At 36.3% G+C, this 25,570-nt stretch overlaps 1 protein-coding gene across 3 annotated transcripts in view; it reads right to left on the bottom strand.

Moving 5' to 3' along the window:
• Positions 1–25,570, bottom strand: part of TLK1 (tousled like kinase 1) — a 68,193-nt gene that overhangs the window by 2,508 nt on the left and 40,115 nt on the right. For all 3 annotated transcript variants that reach the window (XM_064718227.1, XM_064718229.1, XM_064718228.1), the window contains exons 9-20: positions 25,207–25,317; positions 23,392–23,528; positions 21,907–22,095; positions 14,623–14,689; positions 10,935–11,032; positions 7,739–7,820; positions 7,389–7,480; positions 7,213–7,302; positions 6,426–6,595; positions 5,006–5,141; positions 2,527–2,638; positions 2,146–2,253 (exon numbers count right to left, since the gene is read on the bottom strand). In XM_064718227.1, coding sequence (XP_064574297.1) covers positions 2,146–2,253; positions 2,527–2,638; positions 5,006–5,141; positions 6,426–6,595; positions 7,213–7,302; positions 7,389–7,480; positions 7,739–7,820; positions 10,935–11,032; positions 14,623–14,689; positions 21,907–22,095; positions 23,392–23,528; positions 25,207–25,317 — 1,392 coding nt within the window. The remainder of the gene's footprint in view (positions 1–2,145; positions 2,254–2,526; positions 2,639–5,005; positions 5,142–6,425; positions 6,596–7,212; positions 7,303–7,388; positions 7,481–7,738; positions 7,821–10,934; positions 11,033–14,622; positions 14,690–21,906; positions 22,096–23,391; positions 23,529–25,206; positions 25,318–25,570) is intronic.

Below are 25,570 nucleotides of genomic sequence, written 5' to 3'. Positions count from 1 at the left end.
TTGGTCTCCTGAGAGCCTGGGCTTCAACATTTAATGATAGAAAATCCTTATTATTGCTACAGAACTGATTAGCACATCATTACTTAATTTAGAACTTAATTTAAAAGAATTACATATGTCTTCTTTGATAAATCTGTTCAGCTGTTTGTTCTTTGCTCCAATTAAAATCTGGAGATTAAAGGAGAAAATCTGTGATACAAGTTTCAAAGAATCATGCTAGAATTTACTTCTAACATTTGCATATCCAGCATGAAAAAGGTACAACATAAAAATCATGCACATCTGTTAGTAGATATTCACATGTTCTTGGATATTACAGATTTTAATCAATTCTTCACAGTAAATCCTTCAAAACAAATGAGCTGTAAACAGTTATTCTCAAGATCCTCAGAGTAACAGTTTGTGTCTGAAATGTTTTTAAAATACTTCACAGTTTTGTGGCACTGCAGCCACACTAGTGTGAAGCAAAGGAGACCACTGCACAAAACAGGAAACAGTGAGGAGGATCAAAGGACAGTTACAGTCTGGAAACTAACTAACAATGTCATTTGAGGTTCCATATTTATTTAATCTCTCTGTTTTCCAAATCAGAATTTCAGTTTACAAGCTGTTCTTTTCCAACTGCCAGGCCTATAAATCTGAAAAACAATTTGGATTCTACATAGTCATTGTAAATGGTCTACATTAAGAAGTTAGTCTGAAATTGTTTTACAGCATTTCCACCAGAGAATAATTTCTCCCTCTCTCTCACAGCTATCATGACAATGGTTAATATGAGTTGAGAATACTGGAAGTTTATTTTAGTCTTTCAAACAAACAGACCATGCAAATACACAGGGAATGCAAAAAGTTGCCAATTCTCCATCCTGAACTGTCTCCTCTTTCCTAAGATCCTCTGTATAATAGCTATTAATGACAAAGAAAGGCAAAGTTAAAAGACACAGATATAAACTCTTACTATGTAAAGCTATCAGTAACATGATGTGTGTTTGTCAACTGCACTCAAGGGATAGTCTTTTCAAATGCCAGTGAAAAACCAACAGCAAACAAAAACCTCAATTAAAAAAAGAACCCAATTCTAACGACAATTCTTCAACCAGTTTTTCATAACTTTAACTGCAACTCTCTCACTAACACTACTTTTAGAAAATATAATTAACAGAAATATACCACCACTTGTAACAGCAAGTTTATGCACCCAAAATACTTATTTTGTTGGGAAGCTACTGCCTGTAGTAATATGTTTCTTTTCTTTTTAATCTTTAGAAGCTGAATCTTAACATTCCTAAATTTTTGGTGTGTCCCAAATCTAAGTATGTTTAATTAGTTGCTGAAACTTAAATAAGCATTCTACTATCTTGGCATTTTTTTCCTCAAAGAGCACATCTATTTCATGTGGTCATGAATATATCTTGCAAAAATTGGGAGTTTTTACAAGCAAGTAACACAATATTTTCTTCCACTTTCACGGAACTGGATTTGTGTTACAGATGCTCACAGTAGTAATCATTTGGGAAACCACATTTCTGTTTCTGAATAGCCAGTCAGTGTAGAGGAATTGACACCTTTGCGGCAGAGCAACTATATTGGCAGTCTTATTTCCTGAATCAGCATCAAAATATCTTCTAAATTCTTAATCTCAAATTCATGTTTCTAAACTCAGACAGAAGTTAATACACACACACTACAACCTTTCAAAGGGAAGAGTATTAGAGGCCATATCCTTCAGGTACCTGGTAGTCAAGTAGCTTTCCTAACCAATAAGGCTGCAGAGAATTAACATCCACTGTTTTCAGAAAGAGGTTGCTACTGTTAGCAGCAGCATTTCACAAGAACTTCTAGTAAGAGAGCCTGAGTGAGACACATAAGGTCCTCTGAGAGAAAGTAAAGCAGACCATTTTTGAGGTGGCCTACTTAAAAACCACTTGCAAATTTCTGGAATATATAAATATAGTTTTGCTTTGAAGTACATGATTTTGAGAAGTCCCAAAATAAGATTGCTTAAATAAAAACATCCACATACTGGCTCTCAAGTACGTTCTTCTACACAGTTATTATGTCCTACAGCATTCTTGGGTTAACAACAATTTTACAGCTGAATCCTTCAAGATGAATGTTTTACTCAGAGACTATAGTAAAAGTTACCTTGGCTTCATTGCTTACAACAGGTTTGACAGGGAATTGAACTTCTGTGGCTTTTAATATTGTATTTTCTTGTAGGATATCTTGCTGTGATTGATTGTGGCCAAATGGCTGCAAAACAAGCACATGATTTTTTTCAGGAGATTTATCCAATTACTTTGATATGGTAAATATTTATCCTATAGTAAGTTGTTGCAGTATACAAACTGCCAACTATCTTGCAAATAAAAAAAGTTACAGGCAACATTTTCTAAGATTTTGCAAAATCAATGTACACTGCCAAAAGTAACACAAGTAATTTTCCATGTAGATTCATGTCTTTACAGTCTAGTGAGAATAGGCATCTACACTAAAACTCTTTAGATTTTCTAAAGACTTCCTTACCTTTCTACCATAAAGGCATTGGAAAAAGATTACTCCAACTGACCACACATCAACCTTATTAGAAATCTTTGGTGGCTCTTTGCCAACTACAAAACACTCTGGAGGCAAGTACCTGGAAAACAAAACAGCATTTCAGTCTGTAAGTCTGGCATCTCTAGAATGTGCTCAATTATCCAACTGTACAAACACCTTACCTACACATCTCTCAGCTTTTGGCAATTGTACAGCTGCCCTACAATCTGCACTCCAACACCTTGCAACCCACCAAAACTGATATCACAGTTTCTATACAGTTAGTCAGATAGAGAGGTCTATTTAACACAAGCACAAATACAAACATTTTTTACATAAACTGCCAATTATAATTTATTTTTAAATTGTGACTCCAGGTTAAATATGAAGCCATCTATCAAAGCAAGAAAAGCTGAAAGCCAAATAGGGCATTTTACAGCAAGACCTGGTTAGGAATCAATATGGCTTAAAAATCCTTTAACCAAGTTTTTAGTAAAAATGGTAACATTACCCAGAGGTGTATATGATAGACAAAGGTGATTGTTATTTCTGTCCCTATATTTTGCAGAAAGAGAACTTTACTTAATGAAAGTTGAGGAAGTTCCCATGCCATTCCTAAATTACAGAATAACTTATGAAATGGAACTTTCTTTAAAAAACAAACAAAACCTTCCATATGAATTAATTTAAGGGCAGTCAACTATTACTGACTGTAATATTTAAAATTGAAAAATGCAAAACAACTATTAGGACAACTACAGAACAGGCACTCTGTTGTCAACAACATATAAGAATTAAAGAGAAACTTTGAAGAAATATTTGTAGAAATAGAAAGAAGCAGAAAAAGGGAGATAAAAATGCAACAATTTTAAACAGTATCACAAACTCTCTTCTGGAACACTTGTTTACAATTCTGATTACAACAATCAAGAAAGTGATCTTAAAGTGATACAAATGCAAAGAATGTTACTAAAATGATCTGAAGAATGGATAGACTATTGTTCAGAGGGAAAAAAAGTGAAGGCTACAAAAACACCAAGGTGCAAGTACTAGGAAGGGGTCACAACCTACTTGAGGGAGGACAATGTTAGCACAGGAACAAACAAGTATAAACTGGCCACAAGTATACACAGTCTGCAAATTAGAGGATTAGATTTCTAATGATCAGAGAACTAAGGTTACAGAAGACATTTCAAATCAGATTACTGGGGACAAAATAGTAACTAAATTTAATGTAAACATCTAGAAGTTTACCAAGAGATTACATAACCTAACAGCCTGGGAAGGCAGGTAACCGAACCCAGTGACTGAGGAAATCCCTTACAGGGCTATAGGGCAGACAGTTTGTGCAATCCCTCCCTAATGAAGATTCTGGGCTCAGAGAAAGCATGAATTAGAAATGCAGAGACTCATCATGAATCTATAATGATTACAGATCTTTTTTTACTTCTAAGTTTCCAGCACCACTAGTGCCTGAGGCATTCTAGATTAAATCCAAAAGCCAAAATTTTTCTGATATATATTCCTAAAATAAAACATTTAAACTGGTGTTTAAAGAGGTAAAGTATTAAAAAGAGTAGCAAAAGCCTAACACTTCTAAAATGCTTCAACTAAAGTAATCATTTTCTCACAGCATGTGCACAGTGGCATTTGAGGAATAGTATGTGTTTCCTTTTCTAAAAACTCTGAAGGAAAAGGCAAAAACTTTATTACATCCAACTCCTGACTATGGGAAGAGGTGCAAAGCAAATGGCTTCTCTGTAGAGCAAATGACTTGTAACAACCTGCCCAGTACAGGATTTCTAATCCACCCACTGACACAGCCAGCACATACCCAGGCTGAAAGAGCTACTCTGCCATGAAGAAACTGCATCTTTAGAGAGTCTAAAACCAGATTTTCTGTAAGCAATGACATGCTTATTGTCATACCTATGCTTTGGCAGCTGTAAAACTCCAGTGTTTTGGATGAGCATGCAAGTACACAAAAAGTAAATCACAGCTGCTGGGCTGTCATTAATGTTCAGGAAGGAAGAGTGAATACTCTTTTGTCCTAAGGACATTACCTGTTGGCAATACCTGTTCTACAATTTCCAAGTACTAAGCACCCACACTTAATCATCAAATGTCTCTGTCAAAAATGTCTTCAACCACCAGCAGCCAAAGAAATAATACCTGCCTCTTCAGAGGTTACCATGTTTCTCAATCACAGTGATCATCTCCACATTTACTTATACATACCTTATAAGTAACACACACATACACACACATTCTCTTATTTTACTTTTTAAGTTAGAGTCTTTTCATATTTGGGAATATCAACAGGACAGTACTGCACAAACACCTCTGTCTGCCATCCATGTAAACATTTTTAGTCCTAGTTGTCTCTCCAAATTGCTTTATAAGACTACATTTATAAAATCTGAACAATGATCCAAAGTCTAAACAGCAAATTCAAACCAGGACTTACCAGTAAGTTCCTGCTCCCTGTGAAGTTAAATCCATTCCATCCACCCCATAGCTATCATCATCCATTATTTTGGACAGACCAAAATCAGTAATTTTTATTTCTCCACATGCTGTTCCATCTACAAGAAGGATATTACCTATTCAGGGGGAAAAGAAAAGAACAATTACTTCAACAAAAGCTAACAGAAGGCTTTATTTTCAAAACCAGGTTCAATTTTCAAGAGCATATAACTTCATGAGAGTAAGTGACAATTTTACAGAATCAAAGACTCAGAACCACAAAACAGCCTGGGTTAAAAGGGACCCATGACCAAACCCACAGTCTTGGTGTTATTAGCATCATGCTTGAAGCAACTGAGGCACATTTGCATAATCTTTACATCCTCAAGTCTAGAGTAACTTGACTATGGTAAGTTTCTGTGCGATTTCAGCAACTGTCTAGGTTACCATGATGATCTGAAATGGCTCTCTCATCTGGAAGCTGGTTGGTCAGCAAATAAACACCAAAATGGAGTGAGGAAATATCAGAATGCAGTCACATACCAGTTACAAATAAGTCTCATTATTTTTCTGCCAGAATGAACCCTACACTACAGTTTTCACTGTTTGCATATGCCACAAAATTGTGCCAAGAAATTGCTGCAATCCTACAAATCTTACTCCATGTGTTAAAGTTGTACAATAATTCTTGATATAATAATTATTTGATGAAGTTCCTCTGAGAACAAAAAATAATGAGACTAAGAATACATTCTGTACAATTTCATAAGACAAAATAAACCTGTGTGAGCAGTTTATCACAGAACAGAAAGCAAACAGCCTGGCACTATGAATTACTTTACAAACCCCAAACTTGGAAGCGTAACAGATTAAAGCACATGAAGAATATAAGCATCATTCGTGCAAGATGGTGAAACAAAGACAATGGAATCAAGACAAATATTGTTTATAAATATATTTATTATTAATTGTAGAGAAAACTGTCTGTAAAGCCTTGTTTTGGAATGGTTATGCTGGGATCCTGAAAATGAGTGATTACATATTTACAGGTTTAAAAAAAACATATGGGAAAAATTAATTACACATCAGCATCCCACAATTACCAGACAGGACTGAGCCTACTAATAATCTTATCTGTTTATACTGCTAGCTACCAATGCATGTATCTATTAGCCATATGATTTTTTTCCTACAAATTCAAATAAAAATAATGCAAAGTAGAACAGTTGTAACAAACATTTTTCACAGAAAAGGCAGGTGATTCTGGCAATGAAATTCTGAAGAAAAGTGCATATTTTTTCCAGTTGTTTGCAATAACCCTGACACACAGAAGATAACTCTGGCATTTTCAGGCACGAATTACAAACAAAATAAAGGATAAAAAATAAATTACATTTTCAATCATAACATTTCTCACTCACCTGGTTTAAGATCATAGTGTATAATAGGGGGCTTGATCTCATTGAGATACCGTAGTGCATTTACAATTTGCATTACAATGGACCTAGCTTCTTTCTCTGACATCAGTTTATGTTGCTTGAGATAGAAATCCAAGTCATTGCCTTCACAGTATTCTAAAACCGTGCAAAACCTAGGGTAGAATTTAGAGACACAAAATGAATGAATGTATCATACTGCACAATCAGAAACAGTCATGACAACCTAGTTTCATTCTGACAAGTTTAAGAATGGCTGCCTGAATATTAAAATACATGAATGAAATTGTTCATGGAACACATGGTGTAACTATTAGCTCATGAAAACTAATGTAAATCAGAACATTTATACTAAAAGAGAAAATGCATGCATATGGATGAGAAATTAAGAAAAGCCTCTTTATTTGTAGTAGACACATTTCTCAAAATCAATATGCTTTCACTATCCCTTAAGATGTCCCAATTTCATGCCAAGAGGCACAGCCCAGTCACCAGGGGCTATGCCTAGGCTAGTAATGCTCCTGATGCCATTTAGTCTTGGAAAATTGTCCAAGGTATGGCAGCCTTTTGATGTCAGTCAGGTGTTGCAAAACACTCTCTATATCACCTTACAGAAAGCCTGCAATATTTAGCAGACAAAATTCTGCAACTAGTATGGGGTTTTTTAAAATGTTTTGGCTGAAAGCAAGAACATACGTTATTTTTGTTCAAATACTCTTCATTTCTGTTTATCTAATATACAGCACTAAAATCCCTGCCAAGTTCTACTTACGTATCTGTATCCAGGGAGAAGTAGTCATACAGTTTAACTATTCGGGGGTGATCCAGTTCTTTGTGTATTCTATACTCTCTGCAGGCATGTCTAAAAGAAGATGGATACATTAGCCTTCTACAATCAACAAAATGCTATTAAGCTTAGCATATGAAGTGTAAGTAATTAGTATTTACTTGTGGTAGTTTTCTTTCTTTTCATCCCTCCAGCTTTTGTTAAGCTGGTGAATCTTCACAGCAGCATATCTTTGTTCATAAAGATCAAAAGCCTAAAAAAAGAAATGCATGAATATGGCAAAGTTATAACCAAAGGTGATAAAAATAACACCCAGTAAAGTGAGGAAAAAAGATAGCATGTAATTCACAAATCTATTGACAAGGCTACTGTCATGCTATCTCTCCTCCACAGGTTAATCGAAGCCTGGTCAACCCAGTACAGTCTTTCTACTTAGATCCCATTTTGTCCCCCCACCAAATTAAATGTATATAGCTCAAAAATGATATTTATCAGACTCAACAAACCCTACCTTGTACACTTCACTGAAGCCACCTCGGCCAAGTAAATGGAGTAACAAATACCGCTCATTCAATGTGGGGTGATCTTTAAATCTTGAAAGAAAAAAAAATGGTTTTATTCTGTTTAAGGTAAACAAGTAGCATCTAAAATGCAAATTTCTTAGTATTACTCATCAAATAAAGTTTTCTTTTTAGAAACAACATATAATATGCTGAGCAATATTACACCACAAGAAACCTTATTGGTACAACATGACCAATACCTTTTGACTATTTAGTTTACACATACTAACACAACACTATCATCAAAACAATCAATCCTGGCAAACATTTCGTTATTTTTCTCTGTTTTTTTTTTTGAAGATAAGAAAAGCTTGCTTAAATTTAAACATGTGATACATGGGTCTCTTTGTTGTGCCAAATTTTAGAGAAGACTCACATTTCAACTTTCCGGAACAGACAACAAGGACATTCTTCTAATTTCACACAAAACATGACTAGATATGTATATTACTGCCTTGTAAAAAAAATTGGTTTTATATAACACTAAGAAGTTAAAACAAATCAAAAACAGCAATATGGGGAAAACACATGAAAAAATTGACTATCTGCTCACACTTAAGCAAAAGCAAAATGAAAACACTTCTTCCAAATATAAAATGATACTGCCAGACCAAGAAAAAGGACCATACTCTCTCTCCTAAAATATATAGAAGATAAAATACATTCTTCCATCCAATCAGAGGAAGAGATCTGAATATTCATCACATTCTTAGTATAGCAATGAGACAAGGCAAGAATCTAAGGCAAGCTGCCAGTTATATTCCATAGAAAACTTTAAAGAAGAATGTAGGGCCAGTCTGCCAACAGCTCATCCTATCCTTCCATATTCTCTACAGTTTTAGAAGTATGGTCATAGGTAGTCAAGTATTTGAGAGAAGATGTTCTGGCCTACTGTGCCCCTTTCAGAAATAAAACATTCCTTTTTATTCACTAGAAAGATACATACTTCAATGCTAAATATTTTTAAGGAAACCATAAACAGTAAATAACGCATTCAGTGTAGAAGAAAAATTTAGAAGCAGCATCATTAGGCACTTGATGTCATGTGACCAGTAGCCCAATTCTTTTTTTATGATCTTGCTAGCAGATGTGTACCTCCAGTAGGCCAATCTTGTGAATCTTACCACCTTCCTTTCCACTGCTTGCGCTACTCTGTGGCTCTCCATGGCTCAGAACCTGCACCCCAACATCATGTGGGCTCCAGAGCCAGACAGGGCAGCCCTACCTGCACTCCCCACTTGTCCCATTATTCCAGGGCAGCCCTAACCTGCACTCCCCACTTGTCCCATTATTCCAGGGCAATTGTAGACATACAAGCTCATCCATGGGTAGATGGACTTGTTGCTGGAACAGGAAGAAAATGGGCTTAGCTTTACAGCACAGCTGGAAGTGGAAATCCCAACAGGATTTGAGTCAGAAGCCAGCAGTTGCTTTGCTGAGAACTCTCTCCCTTACCAAAGAGCCACATCACCCAGACATGTTAGGAAAGACAGCAGGGGCTACAGACCTAAATTATTTCTCCATTACTTCTCTCTTCTACATGAGGACTATAAGCTGTGGCTTGGCCACTTGGTAAACACTTGTCCAAACTCCCACAAAAACATGAACACACAGTTTAAAGCTTTCCATTCTGTACCATAAAATGGGTTGGCATTGACTGCAGATGATGAGCAGCGAAGCTGCACCATGGACTGAAGCTTGTCCATTCTCCTGTAACTGTTTTCAATTGTGACTGCAATTTGGACATTCTCTGCCCCACATATGCAGTGTTTTCAGTCAAAGCCTGTCATTTTTCTGTGCCATTTATTCCTTATTGCTGAAGGATAATTTTTAAAAAAACAACTAAACTTGTTCTAATGCAAACACTGAAGATTTATATAGGTTGTCATTTAACCTGCTTGTTTATTTGTTGTAGGACATTTATTTTAAAATAGTATTGTATACTTTTATTTTAAAATATAGATTTTTTAAAAAAGAAAATACTCTGCCATCAAGATGTAAGTATCAACACCCATTATTCTTCATACCCAAAACACAGAACAGTTTAGCTATCAATTAGCACTAAAGCAACAGGGTGACAAATAATTTCTGTACTACTGCATGGTAGGTACCATCAGAACAGTTAGGGACACTTTCACACCTCTTTTTTTTTTTAACATTTAAAAGCCTTAGTGTGAGCACAATTCTATTGTGTCTAAAAAGTAAAAAATAAATACTGAAGGCTTAAGGCTACTGTTTCATAAATATTTCCTAGTGCAGAAAGAGAAGTCCAGTCCTGTCCTTCCCCCTGGCTCATTCCAGCCTTGCACTGCCCTCTCTCCTCATGGCAGCATAAGTATTTTTGCGACTGGGCAAAGATCTAGACCAGGAAATTGATCCTGGATTAAAATTAATCCATCACAGGAGCTGGTTTTAATTTGGATTGATTTCCAGCATTGGTTCAGTAGAGAAATGTCACTGAAAGCATGTGAAAGAAAACAGGGCTAAGTAGCCAGGGAGAGGCAGAACCAGTTCCCTTCAAGCAACAGTGCCAGCTGAAAGTGTTGGTGAAACTGCAGTGTCTGGATTTGTCATGATGGAAAACAGACTTAATGAAGTGGTGTAATTATTACTTTCAAAACTACACAGTAACAGTTCATATTATGTAGCAATTTAACATTGTGATACACTGCCATTCAAGGTGAAGTACAAAGTAACAACATAATATGGCTTTTTCCTGCTAGGTACCTATACCTAGTAGGAAATAGATCACAGAGCTATAAACACAAAACAAATTTTAAGTGCAGCACAAAATTGCTGCTGGTGCATCAAACCTCTTGCATTATTATCAACTATGTGAACTGCATTAAGTTATCTCACAAGTGGTTTTTTTTAACTTAATAATATGGTCTAGCAAGTTTCAGCTCTTCACTATAAGCTGTGTAGGTATGTTTTTTTCTTGCATATTCAACAAAAACAATAATAACTGTACTAAATTTAAGAAATTTTAGTTAAGGTTAAATAAACTGGTGTTTAAAATACATATATAAACTTAGAAATGCAAAAAGAAATAATGAACAAGTCTCTCTTCTATAGGTAAAAATGTGATACTAGAGAATTACTTTAAAAACAGACATGCAAAATTAAGACAGTTAAGACTCTTACTGTGAATTATCTTCATTATTTATTCTTTTCAGTTCTCTAATGTGAAGATTCCTAACTCTTTCCAAACGTTCAAGTTCTGCTTGTATTTCAGCTTCCTCCTGCAAATGAAAAGAAGGAAATATAAAAGCTCATTTACTTCCCATTTGAAAAGGGTATTTTTACCCCTGCATCAATACTAGTGGTGATGGAGGAACATTACATTACAAAACCCTGCTGAACTAGAAGAAAGCACTGCTTTTCTCTTAAAGGCAGAAAAATTCAGAAAGATAAGGCAAAAGCCTGTTTCAAGAAATTTTTCTGTTCATGAACCTACAGGTAATGGGATGTTCATGGTTTTGTTCTGCACTGTAGGGATGCTATTTCAAATGAGAGGCAGCTGGGTTTTGTACCTCAGCCAAGGAGATAAATTATCTGGGAAGCACTCTGAAATTGATGTACAAAAAAAGAGAAAAAAATGGAGATATGGGCAATTATAGATTCTGTACAAACCAAGAGATTAAGAAAAGACATGTAAAATACTATAAGGCTGAAGTACAAATCAAGTAAAAGAATAAAAAAGCACATCATTACAGCAGAAACATTCTTAAGGTGCTGATACAAGACACCAAAACCAACCTAATTAGAAAAGTTTCTTCCATTTGTAACTTATTAAAATTACAAATAAAGAATGTGTATTGCATAAGATTTTAAGCGCAAGTTCAAAAGAAGCATGTCAGGTAGGGGCACATTCCTTAACTCATTTCAGCACCTAATTTTATCTCATCTTTATTCTACGCATTAGGAAACAATGAAATAATTGTTTATTCAGGTCCTCTAGAATCACAAAGATTTCATGATGCCTAATTTGTGGAAACCTATGTATCTATACTCAAACTGAGAAACATACTCATTGAAAGATAGTGTAGACAGGATTATATTGATTTCAGAGTTAGTGCTTCTAGAACTTGAAAATTTGAGGAAAGGGGAGACAAAATTAGTCCATATCAGAAAGCTCATAATTATGGAATTATTTCAGCTGAGAAGGAAAAAGGCCTGGCATCTGATACATATTTTTTTAGTAGCAGTACCCATCACCACCTCTTGTTATTTTGGCACAGTCTTTAGCACAGCAACATGGTATACCAAACTGGAATACTAATCAATCTTTTCTTTAAGAAAAAAAAAAATCAGAAGAAAGAAAAGGAAAAAAAAGAAACAAGCATCACAAAAAAATTTACATATTTGTTTTCTGAAAGAAGCTAGATCAGTTTTCCAATCCGATTTTTTCTCTGTACAACCCAGGGGTGCTGGTAAAAGCAAGAGGGGAACAAGCCATGGCACAAGGGGATGGAGGCACAAGTCAGCAAGGTAAAGAGTAAATGCCATAATGATATAGCACTTTCATGAAGCAACAACTGTATTTGTATGATCTAAAACACATATTAAATGACCACATATCCAATGAATTGAGGAGTCTGGACTAGATGATTTCAGTGAATACCTTGAAACCACCCCCATAGGCGATGGAAAAAACTTCTCATCCCAAAACAAGACATGAGATGAACCTCCATGGAGGAAATGAAAATCAAATTCCTAGTAATTTAAAAGCTGGACTAAGTAGCACTGATCTGCCAGCAGATCTGGGTGGACCATTTATTTTTCCTAACATACAGTGTCAAGAGTTGGGTTTTTTCCTATTTATATAATGTTAAACTCCTTTTTTCTATATTTACACACATCCCTGCAGTTCTCTGCTAAATACCCTGAAATGATAGGCAGTTTCTCATAACACAGTAGTCCTTTATAAAGAATTTCGGTCCTTCTCCCCTCACAAAAGGCCACACACTTATACACACAATTGTCTATGTTCTTCCCAAAGGCTAACAAAAAAAAAATCCATCAGTTATGCCTCTTTTGGACCTTTTTGTTCATATATTATGCAATTCAGTGGTTCTCAAAATGTGGTTCATAGGCCAATGTTAGTCCAAAGAGAACTGGCTGGTTGCATTGTTTCCAGCTGTTATTTAGGACACTCAGGCTGTGAATACCTTTAAGCAAGAATAAACCAGCTTAGCTGCCTCAGGTCACTGCTATATAAAAGGAAGTGAGAAAACAAGAGCCTCTCTCCAGGACCAAAGCAACTAGCTGGAAAAGAATTTCCTGGGTAGCAGTAGGAAAAGAAAACTGGTTGTGGCAGCATGTACAGGGCACCAAAAATAAGAGCACCAGGAAAGCATCTCAAGAGTGAAAAGGAAGAGGAGCAGTCAGCAAAACAGCATATGCTGAAGGAATGAAAAAAAGAAATGTAAATAGCAAAGAAGCTCAGGGAAGAAATACAGCCATGTAAAATGAAGGTAACAAAATTGGTGTTCTTAGTTAATGACTAAATCTGTATCACACATAAGAATTACAATGTAAGAATGTATTTTTATTATTTTCTTCAGATATAGTCAAGTATGATTTGCTAAGAATAACATTTGTTTTGCCCCTGGCATTTAGTCAAGGAATTTCCGTCGTTTGCAAAGTACTCCAGCATTGATGCTCAAGGTGAAACCAAAATTCCAGTATTAAATGCTCCTGGTAACAGTTTATTTCATCTATCATTTGAAATCCCCATTAGATTTCCATAAAGTTAAAGCCTGGGAAAAAAAACAAATTTCCAAACAGAATTTCCAAACAGAATTTCATGTGAAGCTTCTAAACCATTAACAATGAAGAACAATGTAGGCAGTCTACTTCACCAGTGCCAGCAAATTATATGCAGATTTCCTACTACAGATTCAAGTACTTTCTGCATATTCTTTAGAAACAGCTGCAGCTATCTCAAGGGGCCCAGTTCAGTTTATTAGAGTAGGATTTATAACAGGTGGCTTGTACATTTGAAGAGAAAAGGCCTGAAACAGACTTGCAACATTTCACAGGGAAAACACTACTACCTGTTTTGACTCAACAACTCAGGAACTACTACTCAGCACATATAAGTCCTTTTCCTTCACTCTTCTTGAGATATTTCTGTCTGCATCAACTGCCATTCCATTTTACAGGTTATTCCTTAAAATCTTTGCTTGAATGAGCAATAGTTTCTTCATATAATAATTATCTCACTACACAGAATTATTAGAATGATGGGGTTCAAGAAAAAGGGATTTTTAAGAGTCAAAAACAAGAGTAAAATATCTAACTGCAGAAATAATTTAGGACATAGAGAACATATTTTCCATAGAAGTAGGAAAATTATATTCTCTTGTGATAGGTAATATGCTAACTGATAACAACTGAAGTGAATACTGCAGAGAATGAAAATGTTACATTAATTCAGAAGTACAATGCTGTGAATTGGACCTTCTTAAAGGCCAAAAAACAAAAATAAAGAGCCCGTGCATCAAACTTAGCTGGCTCGCTGAGCTGTGAAACAAGAGCTCAGAAGGAAAGGGAAGGGCAGGATCAGTGGCATCATCACTGTCAGCACTCTTGGAGGGATTTAAGGAACCAGGACAGCGTTACACTGGATGGACTCATTACTGCTCCCCTGTAATCCCAGAGTTTATGAAAAGTTGCACAAACAGAAACAAAAGGAAAGTCACTATTAGGCATAAAAGAATACAGTGCTTTTAGTATTGGGTTTTTTAATCAGACAGTTCTCAATAACCTATCTATTCATTTGACAGCACTAATTTTTATGGGTTTGGCCATGATTAAAGAAACATACCTTTTTGAGATGTCCTAATCGAAGCTTGAAAATTTCTTCCTGTTCATGGTACTCTGCTAGAGTCAAACTGAAAAATGAAACAATCATGTAATTATAACTTTTATATGGTGGCAAACAAAACAATAGCATTTTTACTTTAAAACTACAGTACATCCAGTATTTTGTTATTTAGAAGTCATTAGAAGTCCTAGAAGTACACTTTTGAACCATCTGAACATCTTGGATTTGTCATCAAAACATACCTACAGAATGCCTATATTTGGTATTCTGCAATATTAACTGCCTCTCCCATTGAACCATTTTGCTTCTTCCAGACAGCCTGTTAATTACCTAGGTGCATCTTCAATCATATCACCATCCCAGATTTTAGCTGATCCTACTCCACTGCTTGGTTCTCAACTCTAACACATTCAGAAATTAGACAAGAATGGTAACACTGGATTTCTGAGCTGTGATTTATAGACAGTAGTGCAAAACTGTACTTTTCAAGTTCATTAGCACTACATTTTGCATGAAACCACAAATTCAGTTTTGAATTCACACGTGACTCTCCTGCTTGTTCTCTTTGCATCTTCCTTTTCTCTGCAATTTTTGGCTACAAATAATTCAGTGGTCCCTCACGGCCTATAGACTTGCTCAGACATAAAGGCAGTTATCATGCAGAGAATCTCGAGTGTTTGCAGAGATTAGTAACTAAGAAACCTGAGAACTGATTGCATGCAGTATCCATCTGGTGAACAAAAAGGACAAACCACCCAAAAAATAAACCCTAGAGACTTAGGTACCAGATAAGAAACCATGCACATAGGAGGAAGAGAAACAGGGGATGAGGAAGGAGAAAGAGGTATGGCCTCCTTGAAAGGGTTCACACAAATCCCTACAAAAGAAATTGAAATTACATTTTTTATTGTTTTGCCTAGACCTAATACTTCTTGCATGATATAAAGCTAAAACTCACAGTATATATTCTCACAAAGTCCATATTTCTGTGGGTTCAACTATCAGCTGGGAAGATCATATATTGCAAGTCTGAAGACTAGAATGTCTTGAGAAATACCAATAGTTTTCCCAGAGATGAGGGACACTAATTCAGATTTCTTTTACAGCAAATGCCAACCAACTTCAACAAAATTTGCAGAAATCTAATAGACTATAAGACTTTGTCCTCCTTTTTAAACTTCAAATTTACCACCGTTTTCACAATTCCAACACCTGTACTCTTATCACATCTCAAAAGTTGTGGATAAAGGAGTGCATCTTTTTCAGATAAAATCTGGCGGTTCTGAAGCTTTCATAGAGCCCTTTCCATTCCTGTTATTGTAAATACAGAATTTTCTGCCCATTTTCTGATTTGAGCAGAACAGAAAACTGATTCAACCACATCTCAGTGGAATTATTGAGGGTTTTTTTGACCACACCATCTAAATTTTCAAGAAATTAGAAAGAGCCTCACAAGACTGCAGTTATTTCATCAGCCTTCTGGGTCTGTAACATATAGAAAACACTCAGATCAGGTGACAAAAGCACCCATCATCACATCCTGTCAGAATCTGAGAAGCAAGCAATCTTTTCTTTTAAGACATGTAATGCAAAGTTACCCTGCATCTTTTTTTTCTTACTGGAATTCAGAGCAGTCTTGTATTATAGTCAATTGACTTCCCCAAATACTCTACAGGCAATGGAGGGAGGAAATTTGCCTCTCTGAGAAAGGCCTCTTACTACCAGATTTTGGGACCTAACATTTATATTCTTTTCCTAGCAGAATCTCCTCTGGGTTTAGATGTACGTTACATGTTAAAAGAAGAGGAATTAAAGCAAATGCAAAATGGGCTGTCTCCACAGCTGGGAAAGCTGGCAATGTACTTGGACTTTGTACAGTCCAAGCAACAGCAAGAAACATAAGAAACAAATGCTCCAATTCCTGCTGTAATACATCTACCAGCACTATCAAAGAAATCCAGACCATGCTAGATGACCTAAAACAATATCCCCGACACTTTTTCAATACTTCCACTAAAACAGCAAATTACTCTAATGTGGATTAATTTCTCAGTTAAAAAAGACCAATGCCAGTGTTAACAAGGTTGAATATTGTCACTCCTAGATCCTAGTCTACACTATGAATTACAGGTTTCCAGAAATACAGACACAGTAAAGTTTGTCTTTCTCAAGAAAAAGAGTGAGTATTTTAGGTGACTTTGCAAAGCTGAACCACCAGTAAAACACACTCAAAATATGAAGTTTATGACATGACTTGTCAGAACTTTTCAGAGAACACTGAGAACCGTAAAACCACAGATGTCCTTTAAAACTAACATAATACAGAAAATTTGGTCCTTTTTATAAAACCTGAGGTGTCCCCACAGCGTTACAAAGTGCCCAGACTGCTCTAGCAAATATCATCTTTCAGAAAGTCCTGAGACAGCCCTCTTGAGCACAGAGCACAACTTGGACATCATATAGAAAACATTAACATTCAAAGTCACTCTTCCCATGTTTCTATGCCACAACCTAATAAATGATTGTTTTTCATTTTTCTATTTCCTTACAAATCTAACTCTATTAGAAGCACAGCATGTTTCACAGCAATCTAAAACTGTCATTACTGACCACCACATTTTGGAGAAAGGCATATAAAACACACAGCTGTACACAGATATAGTCACTTTGGATTTTGTTCATTTATTTCTGAAAAACAAACCTTTATTCTCTCATACTTGCAAACACTTTTTTTTTAGGAGTTTATTAGTTTTTATCTAAAAATACAGTGTAGTTTGTATTAAAATAGCACACAACTAAAGCAGTAAGCCAATAACAGTGTCTGTTTCTGGCTGTAGGCCATGAGCTCACTGCACAGTCTGAAAACATCCTACCAGCCTAGAGACTGCTCCCCATCAGCCCACCCCTTTCTACCTGCATCCACTCACCACACCTTCTGCAGGACAGTGGCACCTTAGAGGCACCTTTTGAAAACAGAATTACAGAATCACACCATGTCTGGGTTGGAAGGGACCTTAAAGATCATCTGGTTGCAACCTCCTGTCATGGGCAGGGATGCCACCTACTAGATCTGGCTGCTCAGAGCACCATCCAAGGCACCTACAGCACACCGCAGTTTCATGCAGAAGGGGTTGCTCCTTTATCACCTGAGACACACAGGTCTCATCAGACGTGGAGGGAGAAAGGCTGAGGAGCACAGGGTAGGGACATCAACCAGAAACAAGGCTGCTGCCATCTAAAGCTGGATAGTCAGGCCTGGGGCTAATCTGAGGAGCACTGGGGAAGAAGGGCAGCTGGGAACAGGTTGCATGAATTAATATGGACCAGTCTGGTCCTGACCATGATCTTTTCTGCACAAAATTACTGTACAATAAATGCTGTATTTTAATAACTTTAATTTGGCTGCTGTCTGCAGCTAAATAAATTCTGAAACACATGCAATAAATTCCAGAAATTCCCCAAAATGCACTGGACATACTCTGTGTATGTAGCATAATTCTCCTGTGACATAAAGGGCCATGATGTGCCTCTCTCACTTGTTGATGGAAGAAAGTAGATAGCTTTCCTGGCTTGAAAGACTTGACCACCACCAATTATTTTTTTTTTTAATTAGAAAGAATAGGCCTTTCAGAGGCTTATGTTTTCACCACCAAATTTCAAAGGTTTTGACACAATATACATGCATTGACATCACGAGTCTTCTTTTCCCTTCTTCCTCACAAGTGCAGATAAAAACTTTCTACAATCACAATTCTTTTACTAGTGGGTACAGACAAGACAAAAATCCCAAACTAGCCATGTGTTTCTTGGTTCTCACCATGATCAAGCCTGGTATGTTTACAAGCATCTCTCTTCCCACCTCTGCCCTGGATACACAGGCACAGCAGAATGCAGCCATGCTCCCTAACAGCCATACACACATCCAATCCAAGTCTGGTGGCTACAATTTCTGAAGCTCTTCCCTTTGTGTCCAAGCTTATTTTCACTCCAGTTCCCCAAATTTCTACAAGGATGAATAAAGTTCAACCAAGTCAAAACCTTTCATGACGTCTTTTCACCCATTGTTTCCATGTCTGCCTTAGAAATAGACTGCCTCAGGAAAGGAGCTGTCTTTACTTGTCCAGTAAAGCCCAGACACATTGTTGGCACTTCAGCCTGAAAAAGTTCCTGAAAATATTTTTATTTGTTCCATACAGAACAGAATGCTCCTGCTATGATGCATTTGCTCAGCCACAGTCACAAACCCTGCCAGCTCCCTCTGCTCCCCTCGTCCAAACTGCACGCAGGGACAAGGATGCACACAGGCTGCCATGGAGGAACTGGGGAGCACTGGAACAGGTGACAGGGAAGTGAATACAACTGAAATGGCTGAAGCTGCAGAAAAAGGATTCCACCATCTAAATCAAATAACACATTGCTCCTAGAAACAGCTGTCTCGTGAAAAAAGAGCTGCTTCCAAAAGGTGGGGACTTGCATTGTACTCTTACAGAATCCTCTCTCATGTCTCCAAAGAACTTGAAGAGAGGTTTCAAAGAGAATTTTCTCCAGGGCTAAAAAGGCAACCTCTACTTCAAATAATTTTTTTTCTTTAAATATATTTAAATTTATTCCTTTCACATAAGACTAATAGAATTACTTCGCTCAGTAGAAAACAGAACTCTCAAAACTGAAACTACTTTTTAGTTCTGGCTTAGGCCACAAAAGGGGAAGAATGATGGAAAACCAGGACAGTGTTTAGACTCATGTGCTCCATGTTACTTGAAGCACCAAGCCACCATTCACTCACAAGACACTGGCAAACTGGCCACTTTTATAACAATAACTTCAGAGCAAAAAGTCTGCTTTTACATTCCTATCAGAGACCACAGTAAATTCAGCTAAATTCAAACAATGTCCTTATTAGGAATGCCTCAGGCAACATCTTCAGTCTGTTTCAAAATAGTTGACACCTGTTTGCAGAGAAGCTTCAATACTCCTGATTGTTACAAAGCTGTAGATCATTTTGTCTCATCAATACCAGAAGCTGGAGATATTTTTTAAAGCAAACAATGCAGTGGTAAAGACACCTGTTGGTAGCAAACCCTAGCAAGTCATTTGTATGTTTTAAATAAATCTGCTTGATCACTTGTAAGCATGTTGTACTAATTCACTACAGGTTTAGTTCATTAATCTCAAGCAGCTCTGCATTTCCTCATGCCTCATAAAAGCAGAGCCTTTTCCATTTGACTACACTAATTAAGATCATTACTGTCAAAGTAATGCAGAAACAGTGATAAGCAATGTAATAGGAAAGAATCACATAGAGCACATGACAAATTTACTCTAAAATGGAAGTGCATAATTAATGTCCTACCAAGATACACAAAACAATTAATTCTGTACTGAGAAGCAGAAAGGAGTCAACACATAATACTACAATACAAAGTTATAACAAATCCTAAATACAAAAAACCCTTTTCAAGTAAAGGCCTAAGAGCATCATGTGGCTAAATGACTCTGATCTCAGGATGCACTACAGATCTCCTCAAAGATCTGAAACAAAATTTATAAGCTTATGATACAGGCAAGTAATCTCATATCTAGACTATCTAATGATCAAACTATGATACTTAAATGCAAAATGGTTTTGATTCAATTACTGCTTACATTTTAACTAGCATTAGATGCAAAAGGACAATTTTGATTGTTCTCCTGACAATTCCATAACAGGCAAGCATTTTCATGTGTCATTTAACACATAACTGGTTAAGCCAGATGAAATGAAAATTTGCAGTCTTTAGTAAATTGGAAATTATTTAACACCATGTAACACCAGAAAATATTCTGAAGTTTATTACCAGGACTTCATCTTGCCCTAATTAAAAATTAGAACATGCTGTCTGTATTTTTCCCCAATTTATATTTCATCATCTCTCAAAGGAGCACTAAGATTATGGGAGTATATCCAACCAAAAGTTAGCAAATAAAATTTCTGTAAATTTTCAGGTATTTTCCATTACTTAAACGTTACTTTTAATAACAGGAGGGATTACATTCAAACACACAGCAATATATTTTTAACACAACAGCAATATTTACTCTACTATTCTGAAGTATTAATTATGGTCTAAGAAGAACACAGGCACTAAGTATTACTAAAAAGTCACAATGAGCAATGACTCTTCAGCTCTCTACCAAAACAGGAGTAATGCTAACCAAGATTTACTTACATTGCCAGCCTTACTACTGTATTTTCATGGTATTTTTGTCACAGTAAAACAACTTCAAAATGTGAATTTTAAGAATGCGTTATGCAAAACACATGCAGCTGTCTTCAAAGGGATGGTCCAAATGTATTTATTTAGCAGATCTAATCAGAGCAATTTATATACGCCCCCTCCCTGCAGGTATAAATTACTGCCTCCACATGTGAGAGGTGGCAAGTGACTATGCTCAATACAGGTAGCTTCCTTCTGCTGAGTAACACAGATTAATTTGCTACTCTTTTAAAGCCTAGTTATTTACTTTTTATTTAAAAATAAACTGGGAACAGATATACTATCAGCTGCAGCATATTGGCTTAAAGGGCAGCAACTAATATCTTGAAGCAGCAATTTCATAAAATACTCAAATGAAATGTCAAGAACACATCTTTGTGTGCCTTGAATTATACCCTTTCTGTCTGCAGGAAAAAGATGTCCTCAGAAAAAAAGAGAGTTCTTTAAGGACTTTCCATTTTTATGTTTCAATGACAAAAAATGACAACACTGTCAATATTTGAAATGGGATCAGTAACTTCTGACAGTTGATCTCAGGATGTAGCATTCAGAAGGAGAGAAAAGATATTTCTGTTTTAAAACATGTCTTCACATACTAAAGGCTGAAAAAATATTTTTTTTGTCAACTAGATACTGCTATATGGAAAAAAATAATCTCCAACTAAAAGAGAAGCTCTTAAACCAACGTGGATACAGAAAAGTTCAGTCGGTATCAGTGACATTAGAAGACTAAGAAGACAGGATAAGGAGACTTCTAGTTCAGGATAACACAAGGAACATTGCCTATCCCCATAATGGGCCCTTCTCTGGTGACTTTACCAAAAATAAATTGTACAACTTCATAGACAGTGCAATTGTACAACAACTTCATAGACAGTGGTGCAAATTTGCCTAGCATCAGCAAGTCCTTAGTGAGAATATAGCTGCTGAATATACCGAGTGCCTTTTTATGCTGTTATTTGAATAGAACACACACAGACAATATCTCAGAATTTATGTAAAAGACTGATTGAAATGTTAAACTTACAGCTGTGGTAAATTGGGTCTAACAAAGGGATCGTTTTCTGCCCCATTCACAGCTTTATTTTTCCTCTGCTTGGGTTCAGAATTGGCAGATGGTGCCTGAGAATTATTTGTAGTTGGAGGCTTTCGCTTGGCCAGGAGCTTTCTCTGCCTTTCAATGTCTTCCCTTTGTTGATTCACCCACTCTTGCTGCCTGTAAACCCCAAAAAGAGCTTTATTAAAGTTTCATCAATTAGCATTTTTTCAAGAACTATCTTTTTAACTGATAAGGCATTTAGAAATTTAAAAAAACTTACTGAACGTGTGAAAATGTTCCCTAGGAGAACGAACACCAGTGTTCTTCATGAAGTGGAAAAATTTTGCTAAAGTTATGGCACAATTTACTTTTTAAATATATGGTGGTTTCAGGGAGATTGTTTGGGTTTTGTTGCTGTTTTGGGGTTTTGTGGGGGTTTTGGTTTTGGTTTTTTTGTTTTGTTTTTGAAAGTGCTATGGATGATTTCTGCACTAGAAAAAGGAAAAAAAAATCTGAGCTGGTGGATATCTTATTTTATACAATCAAAACCACTCCCTGACAGCATCAATAGAGAGCACCTGATTTTTATAGGCCAAATACTGAATTTGATCTGGTCATTCCCAAATAAACCATCAGTTTGGTTTTATGGTAAATGATTACAGCTTTTATGCCAAATACATCTACAGACTGTTTTTAAGACTGTTTAGAAAAGCAGTGTCCCAGGCAATCCCATAATACTAGGACTAAACACTGCCCTTCAAAAACAAAACTCTTGGTGAATTACTTAAAATATATGTATTCTTCTATCTACAAATCTATCTGTACTTCCAATGAATCAGACTAATTACCAAAGAACTCCTTTGGAAGCACTGCATAATTATTTTACCACCACCTCTGAGAGTCTTGCAGAGCCCTTTTCCTTGGCCCCATCTCTGCTGGAATACCTGCTATGGCAGCTCTTTTCCAGGTGGTTGCTCTCCCCCATCCACTTGCACTAAATCCCATCTGAGGCTGCCAGATTTGTCACTGCTCCTTCACAGCACTAAGGAGCTGCACGCCACAGAAAGCTGCTGCCATGAGGATGTGCAGGTAGCACCTATGTGGCCAGTGAGAACTTCACAGACCTCATTTGTCCCAATGACCACCAGGCATACTTGGTTAGCTTCCTGAAAAATCACTGATTTACCTTTATAATTCTATCAGCTGAGTTGAATAACTATGTGCTGCTTATTTACAACATTCATGCTATTGTAAAGATAGTTAAAGTGGAACCAAACTGATTTTCAGAGACACACAACCTTAGCATTCCCTCACCTGATTAATGGAGTTCTATATTTTATTCTCAGTCTTCAAAAGGCAAAGCAAAATACAACATATGAAAAGCTGCTTCAATCCTACAATATTAGTAATAAAAAAGTCCACTAGAGGGAAGTAACAATTAGTGAGAACTTTAAGAACATAGCATTGACTAACTTCACAAGATTTTGAAAAGCAAAGCCATCTGTCCACTGTTCAGTAAATGAAGCACCATGACGAACTGTTGTAAAATGCCCCAGGCGTAATCTGTCTTGCATGCTCTTCTCTCTGCTTGCCAGCTTCTCCTGTGTGCTCTAAGAAAACAACAAAAGAAATTTCATATTTAGTAACACTAAAGTGTTCAAAAAGTCAATAAAACAGTCAGGGTTTTTTTTCTCCTCCAACAGCCTTTTAAGGCAAGGATAAGAGAAGTGTTAACAAAAATATGTTGCAGTATTTACCCCATTTATTCTAATTTCTACAGAACTCAAGCTGCAGTTGCCAGAACCAGTACTAGAGGACAATTTGTGCACCAAAATCCCCCCTGAGTTTGGCTCTGTTACCCTATAAAGTTTGCTGCCCCTCCTCATTAAAAAAGCACTTTAGAGTATCAGCATCATAGAGGATATAATTAAGATTCTACCTGTACATGTCTACTACAACAAATAACTGACTCAAATATGATAAAGAAAGCATTTCCTATACTTGGCCTGGAAATTCCTTGCCAGAGCATCTACGTTAGTGCTGGTACCAAGGGACCTGGGGCAGGGACCTCTGTGTGGCACTGCACTGTGGGCAGCCCTGACTGCACCAGATATCCACTTGCAGAAGCAAAGCAGATTCCCTTCTCAGAACCAGCACTGCCACCACAGGCACCCTTGGGATGTGACAGCCAACCGAGTCTGCCTGCTCTCCCTCAAAGAAGGAGCACTGTGAACACCTAATGCAAGGAAACCTCTTTGATTGCTACAAATGCTTGCTTCATAACAAAAGTCTATGGCCCAAAATCATACACACAAAAAGTGAGAGGTTGTCAGAATTACGGCTGTTCTTACAAACACTTCTAGGCTGAAGAAGGGCTTTTCACAGGAAACATCCCTTGTGGGATTCTCAGTCAGAAGATATGCACTTACTATCATGCCAAACAGATGTGATGCATCTTTCCCCTGCATTCCCCTCATGCTGGAACTTAAAAAGATCTGCAATAATTTATTTATGACATGCTGGTGAGAAAACTCCTGAATCCTCCAATGGCTCACTTTGTGCCATTGTATATGACAGCAGGATCCAGCAGCCAGCACTAGGGAAGGCACTGGGGCTGTTTGTCTTAAACTTTTTTGTACCTTAATTTCTAATAACATGATTTCCTATTAACTTTTTAAGATTTTTAAAAAATAGGCTATTTTAAAGAAGAGGGAGAGAAACAAGGTATCCTTGTTGCCTAATAAATTGCTACTAGTTTAAATATAATTGGGGTGAAATTTTTAAAAAGTGATTCTTTCATTAATGGCAGTTATGAAGGCAGTCATCTTCATTTCCTTTTTTCCATTAATTCTGAGCTGACACAGCATTTTATCATTCTACATCAAAAATTACCATAGCCACTTAAGTGTCTCACAAAGAGATATTATCCATCTCCTCTTCACAACAGATTAGGTTCAAAAATTCTTTTATCCAGTGTAATCTTAAAATTTTTCCAGAAAATATGCCATATATTAAATTCATAACTTTAATGATTTGCTATTTTGCTTTACTTACGATGGGCAAATCCTTAAATTAAAAAAGGTACATTTTCCACAATCCGAAAAAGGTTAAATGTTTTATTTAGCTTATTCAGGTTTATAAAAATATTGCCAGATAGAGACCATGGATACAAAGTTTCAATCAAGTGACAAATATGAAAAAGTCGAAGTGAAAATGAAGGAATCATAATGGAGTTTTACAGCAGTTTCCAAGCTTTTATAATGAAGATTTTAAGAGCAATAAACTTACCTTTTCAATTAGAAGCTTCTTGCTCATTGAAATACATTTGTTTAACCTTTCTTTGTATTTTTCAAGTAGTTTTTGTTGTTCATCTATTTGTCTTCTAAGATCACAATTAGCCTAATAAATATATACAAAATATGAAGAGATATATTGAAACAGTTTTTAAATCAGCTGTCACATAAAATAAATATATCTAATTTCACATGACTAAAGTAAGAATGTTTATGCATGCTTATACATGCATAAACACATCTATTTATCTAAATAAAAAATTAATTTCACAGATATATCCCTATCTATAAAAGGATGCCCTGATTTTTTTTTCTTTCCTTTACATTGTCTTGCATTCTGTATTACAGAGCATTCAGCA

The sequence above is a fragment of the Zonotrichia leucophrys genome, chromosome 7 (assembly GCF_028769735.1).
Source record: "Zonotrichia leucophrys gambelii isolate GWCS_2022_RI chromosome 7, RI_Zleu_2.0, whole genome shotgun sequence".
NCBI classification, from domain to species: domain Eukaryota; kingdom Metazoa; phylum Chordata; class Aves; order Passeriformes; family Passerellidae; genus Zonotrichia; species Zonotrichia leucophrys.
This window is presented reverse-complemented; position numbering and strand designations above follow the sequence as displayed.